The sequence below is a fragment of the Cebus imitator genome, unplaced genomic scaffold, assembly GCF_001604975.1.
Source record: "Cebus imitator isolate Cc_AM_T3 unplaced genomic scaffold, Cebus_imitator-1.0 Scaffold819, whole genome shotgun sequence".
In the NCBI taxonomy this organism is placed as follows: Eukaryota; Metazoa; Chordata; class Mammalia; order Primates; family Cebidae; genus Cebus; species Cebus imitator.
Window position 1 is genome coordinate 157,097 of NW_016108134.1, and position 7,878 is coordinate 164,974.

The 7,878-nt window shown below is 46.8% G+C and overlaps 1 protein-coding gene across 6 annotated transcripts in view; it reads left to right on the plus strand.

Annotated features, from left to right (window-relative positions):
- Positions 1 to 7,021, plus strand: part of ZNF333 (zinc finger protein 333) — a 29,551-nt gene extending 22,530 nt beyond the window's left edge. For 5 of the 6 annotated variants that reach the window (XM_017520277.2, XM_017520280.2, XM_017520281.2 and 2 more), the window contains 5 exons: positions 2,683 to 2,771; positions 3,416 to 3,542; positions 4,283 to 4,381; positions 4,949 to 5,025; positions 5,518 to 7,021. In XM_017520277.2, coding sequence (XP_017375766.1) covers positions 2,683 to 2,771; positions 3,416 to 3,542; positions 4,283 to 4,381; positions 4,949 to 5,025; positions 5,518 to 6,615 — 1,490 coding nt within the window. In that variant the 3' untranslated portion in view covers positions 6,616 to 7,021. The remainder of the gene's footprint in view (positions 1 to 2,682; positions 2,772 to 3,415; positions 3,543 to 4,282; positions 4,382 to 4,948; positions 5,026 to 5,517) is intronic. The other variant, XM_017520279.2, reaches the window with a different exon arrangement.
- Positions 7,022 to 7,878: the final 857 nt, after the last annotated feature.

Below are 7,878 nucleotides of genomic sequence, written 5' to 3' on the forward strand. Positions count from 1 at the left end.
TCATGAGAATCCAACATCTCATCATGTCACTCATCTACATCAGGTAGGAGGGAGACTCAGAGTGTGGTCTATGGTGGGGCAAAATTCCTCCCCATCTGCAAACCTGTGAAATCAGAAAGCAAGCAATCTGCTTCCAAAATACAGTGATGGGGCAAGCATAGGATAGACATTCCCATTTCAAAAGGAGAAACTGGAAGAGAAAAGGGGTAATGGATCCAGAACAAGTTAAAACCCATCAGGGCAAATGCTATGAGGTTTCCAGGCCTGGAAAAAAAATCCTCTTCGGTTGGGAACTCTGACCTCTGGACCTCATTTTGGCTACATTCTATTCCTGTTCCCTTAGATGGGCAGAAAGAGTTGAGCCAATGGTTGGATACATGGATCTGGTGTTCATATGTGAGAGTCAGCCTGGAGATTTGGGCTTCATCATGCAGATTTGGGAATTGACACCCATAGAATGGGCGAGGTTGCCCACCAAGGCAGAGGATTGAGGAAAACGTGAAGAGGAGGGTCTGCAACCTGTGGACGCCAGCAGCATGTTGGAGGAGAAGCTCTTATAGGAAAAAGAGGAGGCTGGGTTGTGATCACTGATCACAGGCTGGGTGGGCCACAAGAAGGAGGGATTGGCCGGGTGCAGTGCCTTTCAACTGTAATCCTGGCTACTCAGGAGGCTGCGGTGGGAGGAGCACTTGAGGCCAGGAATTCAAGGCTAGCTTGGGCAACATAGTGAGACCCCCCCCCATCTCTAAAAAAATTTTAAAAATATTAGCTTGGTGTGGTGGTGCACACATGTAGCCTCAGCTACTTGGGAGGCTGAGGTAGGAGGATCACTTGGGCCCAGGAGTTTGAAGCTGCAGTGAGCTGTGATTGTGCCACTGCACTCCAGCCTGGGTGACAGAGAAAGACCGTGGCTCAAAACACCACCACCACCACCAGCAGCAGCAGCAGCAGCAGCAGCAGCAGCAGCAAAAACAACAACAACAACAAACCCAGGAGATAGAAGATGGTGAACACACATCAGTGGGATTTCCCACCATGGATTGAGGTCACTGGTGATTCCAGAGCAGCCCTTGGAATGGTGGAGCTGGGAAATGAGTGGGAGGGGAGGAAGTGGGCAGAGACAGAACAGTAGCCCAAGGGAAAAGTGGGGTGTTATGGCTTGAATTGTACCCCTTCAAAAAGATATGCTGAGGTCCTAGCCCTGTGGATGTGGCCTTATTGAAAATGAGGGTCTCTGCAGACTAATCCAACATGATTGTGTCTTATGAGAAGAGGAAGATGCCATGTGCAGACAGACACACAGGGAGAGGACCGTGTGACGGTAGAGGCAGATGTCAGAGGGATGCATCTCCCAGCCAAGGAGCCCCAAGCATCGGCGGCCACCACCAGAGGCCAGGGAGAGGCAAGGAAGGACTCTTCTTAGAGCCTCAGAGGAGGCCTGACCCTGCCGACACCTTCATTTTGGACTCCTGGTTTCTAAAACTGCAAGAGGATACATTTCTGTGGTTTTAAAGACACTCAGTTTGTGATACTTTGTTACGGCAGCTGCAAAAAAAAACACATTTGGGGTTAGGAATTGGGTGTGGATCAGGTTTAAAAAGTGAGGGGACATGGATAAAGCTGGAAACCACCATTCTCAGCAAACTGACACAAGAACAGAAAACCAAACACTGCATGTTCTCACTCATAAGCGAGGGTTGAACAATGAGAACACATGGACACAGGGAGGGGAACATGACACACTGGGGTCTGTTGGGGGGTGGGGGGCTAGGGAGGGACAGCAGGGGGTGGGGGATTGGGGAGGAATAGCATTAGGAGAAATACATACTGTAGATGATGGAGTGATGGATGCAGCAAACCGCCATGGCATGTGTATACCTATGTAACAAACCTGCATGTTTTGCACATGTACACCAGAACTCAAAAGTATACATGTACATCAGAACTCAAAGTATACATAAAAAAAAGTGAGAGGAAAGGTCCCATCTGGAGGGAGAGGCAAGGATGCAGGGAATGAGGAGTGATCTGAGAGTTGCTTGCTTGTCTGTCATAGGCCAGAGGGAGGATGCCTGGTGCAGAGGGAGGGATGGTGTTGATTTGAAGGCAGGTGCGAAGTAAGTTTCCTTTTAAGAGAGACTTGCAGGGTGGTTGTGGTTTATCTGCCCTCGACTTGTGGTAAGTCCTGGACACCACTAGCCCTGCAGTGTAGGGGGCAGAGGAAGGGGCCAGACAGCCAGAGAGGAAGAGCTGTCCCAAAGCTGAGTCTGGGGACAGCGGTGGGTGCTATAGGAACTTTGGAGTCTTCTGGTGAATTATTGAGTCTATGGCTCTTGGGATATGGAACGAAGGGGTGGGTGTGTGTGTGCGTGCGCACGCATGCACGTGCACATGTCTGTGTGTGCTACAGTCTGCGTATGTTGTGTGTATGCACGAGTGCATGTAGTATGTAACTGTGTTTGTGTGCATATGTGTGCGGGTCTGTGTGTATGTGTGTGCATGTGATTGTGTGCTTGCATGCTTGTGCAAGAGCTTGCAGATATGGGTCTGCATGTGTGTGTCTCTGAGTGTGTGCATATGCATGTGTATGTGTGTACACATGATCACTCACTGCCAGGCTTGGGGCTTGTGAGTGTGCCCAGTAGGCCAGGCACCAACCCTCATGCCTCCTCCCCTCTCCCCTAGCTGTGTCCACAGGGGACCCTGCCTGGCTTCAGGAGGACAGAGTAGAGGAAGAAGCCATGGTTCCTGGGTTGCCAACCGCCTGTTCACAGGTAGGTAAGAACTTCCTGTTCTAAAAGAACACTGCTATGCCCAAAGGCTGGACTTGCCCTTTTCCTATAACCTGCCTGGCTCATCTCACAGGGTTGGTTTCCATGCCTCCAGGGACTGGACTTCTTGCAGTGGGTGTCAGTGGGGGAGCCCGGCCCACGATCCTACCACCCCATTCAGACCCTCCCCAGGCTGTCGAACACCAGGAGGGAAAGCAAAGCAAAGATGTGAGCCATTCTCATTTTGTGGTCTCCATGATCTCACTGAGCAAAGAGTTGAGTCATTTTCCAGATATTTCCCTCTTGCCTGTACCATGCTCAGCTCTGTTGGACCCTGGAGCTAGAAGGGGGACAAATCTGCAAGAGCTTCCTGGCTCATTGTCAATAGATAAGTCGTGTCCTGAGGTTGAGGACTTGCAACATTAGCTTATCACCTCTTGCTGTTCTTGCTTAAGGAGTGGCGAGTAGAGAGAAGAGTTCTAGTTCAGAGTCCTGAGCCAAGGGGCAGATTCTGGGGTATCTCAGAACCCCCAGACTGAAAGTCCTCTGCCTCAGGTCTCGCTTCCCCAGGCCTGCCAGCCTGCAGCATCCTCTGGTGTACTGGTAGGGGCGGTCCCTGGCTGAGCCGGGATGGATGTGTGTTTTAGGAACCAGTCACCTTTGCAGATGTGGCTGTGGTGTTCACCCCAGAAGAATGGGTGTTTCTGGACTCGACTCAGAGGAGCCTGTATAGAGATGTGATGCTGGAGAACTACAGGAACCTGGCCTCTGTGGGTAAGGTGGCTTCATCTTGTCTTTCCAGAGCAAGTCAGAGTCTTGCTCTGTTGCCCAGGCTGGAGTGGGAGGTGTGACCTTGGCTTACTGCAACCTTCGCTTCCTGGGCTCAGCTGATCCTCCCACCCCAGCCTCCCTAGTAGCTGGGACCACAGGTGTGCATCATCACACCTGGCTAATTTTCATGTTTTTTGGTAGAGATGGGGTTTTGCCACGTTGTCTAGTCTGGTCTCGAACTTCTTTGGCTCAAGTGGCCCACCTGCCTCAGCCTCCCAAAGTGCTGCGATTACAGACATGAGCCACCGTGCCTGACCAAGTCTTTGTCTTTTTATCACATGCTATGCAGTAACCATAGCTCTGGGAACTGTGCAAGTCTGGCAAACCTAGAGGTGAAAAACAGATAATTCCCACCCTCATGAGGCTTTCAGTCTACTGGGCTTTGTATGGAATGAAGATCTGTCCGCTTCTCTGTCTCTCTGTGATTAAAAGCTTTTAGACTTCTCAAATGTATTATTGAGCTAGGCCCTTAGTTTTGTAGACCAGAGAGCCTCAGTGTCGTCTTGGACCCAGTGAGGAAACTTGTGTTTAGTTCCTCAGTGAAAGAGCTTGGCTGTGTCCATCAGAATTTAGGCACATGCATTTTGCCACTCCCATCTCTAGAGCCCTTAAAGACTTAATATCAGTCCTTGTGTCATGGTGTGGCACAGTCCTCCCACAACATGGCGTTTTTTTCTCACCAGCAGGTGATCAACTGTGCAAACCCAATGCATCATCTGATTTGGAGCAAAGCGGAGAGCAGTGGAACACTGAGAGGGGAGTCATCTCAGACACCTGTCCAGGTGAGCCCAGGCAGATCAGGTGAACATCATCTCTGGTCAGTAAGGGAAGTGTCCAGTTTGGAAACTGTCAATCAGGGCAACCTATACATACCCTTGACTGAGAAGGCTGCTTGATTGAGCTCCCTTATTAAATGTCACCTTCTTTCCTTTTTCCCTTTCCTGTTTAATCTCTGAAACTTTACATTAATCTTCTAGAAAGATTTGTCCTACTTTCTCTTCATATTTAATATTTCCATGCGTATATTTTATCCATGTCCTCCCCACTGTACATTCTTGCTAATATTTTTTCTCAACATTAGGTTACAATCTTCATGGAATCCTTTTTTGGTAAATCACCTACTATTTCCATCCCATGTTTCTCTGATTACATAACTTCTCACCTAGTCAAATACCTTAAAATTTTCCTTAACTCTTAAATACATTCCTTGTCTTTGTAATTTCTTCCCATATTTAGGATCAGTATTTGGAAAAAAAAGTCCACATGTGCCTTGCTTACTTTTTAATTCACCTTGATCCCACAGTTTCTTTCCCTGCGCACTTAACAATTTCTTCCCTAATTCATTTCAGAACCTCAACTTCAGCCCCAAGAGGCAATTCCTAGCCAAGACAATTTTACGGAGATTCTGTCCATTGGCATGAAAGGGGTAAGACTTTCCAGGGATTACTCTTGGTTCTCTATAGTAGGATGAGTCTGGGGTTGCTGTAAGTTAGAAAAGCAGCCCAAGAGCCAAGAGAGTTTCAAGGCAAGTAGTGCTTGCCCAGGAGAAAGCAGTTTCTTGGAAGAGAGTCTGTAAATGTCATGAACTGGTGGAAAACTAAATGTAGATCATCTTCCTACAGGCAAACATTTTCATAGGTATGACACAGATACCAAGTGTTTAAGACTTAATTTGGCCTAAAAGAAATTGGAAAAATTCTGCACCTAAGAAGCCCTATGAAAGTAATGAAAGATAGTTCTTTGCAACAGAGTATCCACCCTGTTCCACTTAAGGGAACTCTGGGTAGAAATGATATGGACTCAGTAAATGGTACAAGTTTCAGATGTAGAACGGTGTTTCTCTTACATTCATTTCACATTGGGGAGAATATCTGAATCTAATAAGGCCTTTGGTCTTCACATTTTCCTTAATCGACAGGAGCAACCTCAGCCTGCAGAAAAACTCTATAAATATCATGAACTTGAGACACCTTTTAACAGCATTGAACCACTTTTCCAGTACCAGAGAATTCATGCTGGAGAGGCCTCCTATGAATGTCAAGAGAGTAGAAATTCCTTCTTCCAGAGTGCTCACCTAATTGTGCCCGAGAAAATCCATAGTGGGGATAAAACCTATGCATGTAACAGATGTGAAAAATCCTTCAGATACAGCTCTGACCTCATCAGGCATGAGAAGACTCATACTGCAGAGAAGTGCTTTGACTGTCAAGAATGTGGGCAAGCCTTCAAATATTCCTCGAATCTTCGGCGACACATGAGAACTCATACCGGAGAGAAGCCATTTGAATGTAGTCAGTGTGGGAAAACCTTCACGAGGAACTTTAACCTGATTTTGCACCAGAGAAACCACACAGGAGAGAAGCCCTATGAGTGTAAAGATTGTGGGAAAGCCTTCAATCAGCCATCATCCCTTAGGAGCCACGTGAGAACTCACACTGGAGAGAAGCCCTTTGAATGCAGCCAGTGTGGGAAAGCCTTCAGGGAACACTCTTCACTGAAGACACATCTGCGAACCCATACCAGAGAGAAACCATATGAGTGCAACCAATGTGGCAAGCCTTTCCGGACGAGCACTCATCTGAATGTGCACAAGAGGATACACACAGGGGAGAAACTGTATGAGTGCGGGACTTGCGGTCAGGTCTTGAGCCGTCTCTCAACTCTGAAGAGTCACATGCGAACTCACACTGGAGAGAAGCCCTATGTGTGCCAGGAATGTGGGCGAGCCTTCAGTGAGCCCTCATCCCTCAGGAAACATGCAAGGACTCACAGTGGCAAGAAGCCCTATGCATGCCAGGAATGCGGGCGAGCCTTTGGTCAGTCTTCACACCTTATTGTACATGTGAGAACACATAGTGCTGGGAGACCCTATCAATGTAATCAGTGTGAGAAAGCCTTCAGGCACAGCTCCTCACTCACTGTACACAAAAGAACCCACATGGGAAGAGAGAACATCAGGAATGGCAGCCTGCCTTTATCAATGTCTCATCCATTCTGTGGGCCCCTTGCTAATTAACTTCCATTTTGTAAAAATATAAACATATGGGGCTATGACTTTCCATCATAATACTCCCTTAGCTGCATCCCATGTTTCAGTACATAATATTTTCATTTCGGTTTAATTGTAAGTATTGTCAGCCTCCATTATCATTTATTGTCTGATCTATCTATTATTTGGAATTAGATTTTTCAAAACTAATACATGGATATATTTTCATAGAGGTATAATGACATAATGGAATGCATACATCTTAAGTGTACAGTTAGATGAATTTGACAGATGCATACATGCATGTAACCAACACCCCATTCCAGATATAGAATGTTTCTGTCATTCTGGAAGGTTCCTGCATGTTATATGGCTATTTCTTAGTTGCCGTTTTTTTGTTGGTTTCTAATTTAATTACATGGTGAGGTGAGTATGTGGCTTCTTTGTTATTGAGTCTTAGGTATTTGCCGAGATTTGCTATTAGGTCTGGTGTGGCTTATTCTGCTAGCCATCAGCCAAAATTGTCCCTTCTTCCTTAGAAAAGAACCTGGGTTTTCTGTTCATATTGGTAATGTGCACTATTAAAAAGCTTCCATCTGCTGGCCAGGCACAGTAGCTCACACCTGTAATCCCAGCACTTTGGGAGGTCGAGGTGAGTGGATCACCTGAGGTCAGGAGTTTGAGATCAAGCCTGGTCAACATGGTGAAACCCTGTCTGTACTAAAGATACAAAAATTAGCTGGGTTAGGTGGCACGCATCTGTAATCCCAGCTACTTGGGAGGCTGAAGCAGGATAATTGCTTGAACCCAGAAGGTGGAGGTTGCAGTGAGCTGAGATCTTGCCACTGCACTCTGGCCTGGTCAACAGAATGAGAACTCTGTCTCAAAAAAGAAAAAAAAAAAAAGCTTCCGTCTCCCAGCCCTTCTTGTGAGCAGGGGCAGGCCATTTCCTTCAGTCCTGGCTAGTATGAATATGAGAAGTCACTGGATGTCACTCTGGGGAAGTTGTTGTATAGGGATGGCCTCATGTAGCCATGTCTCTCCACTTCTTGCCCTTTGGACAAGCAGACCTGATGTCTAGAGCTAGAGGAGCCCTCCTGTGACCATAAAGGTAAAAGCCACAGGCTAAGAAGAGTGTGGCTGGAAGTGACAGCCATCTTGATTCCCCAATCTAAAAAATATTTAGAATATATTTAATGGAATTGACATATTCATGTGATTGCAGCACCTCTGGACTATTTATTTCTGGATCTCCCACATATGAAAAATACACACTTCTTACTGGTACAA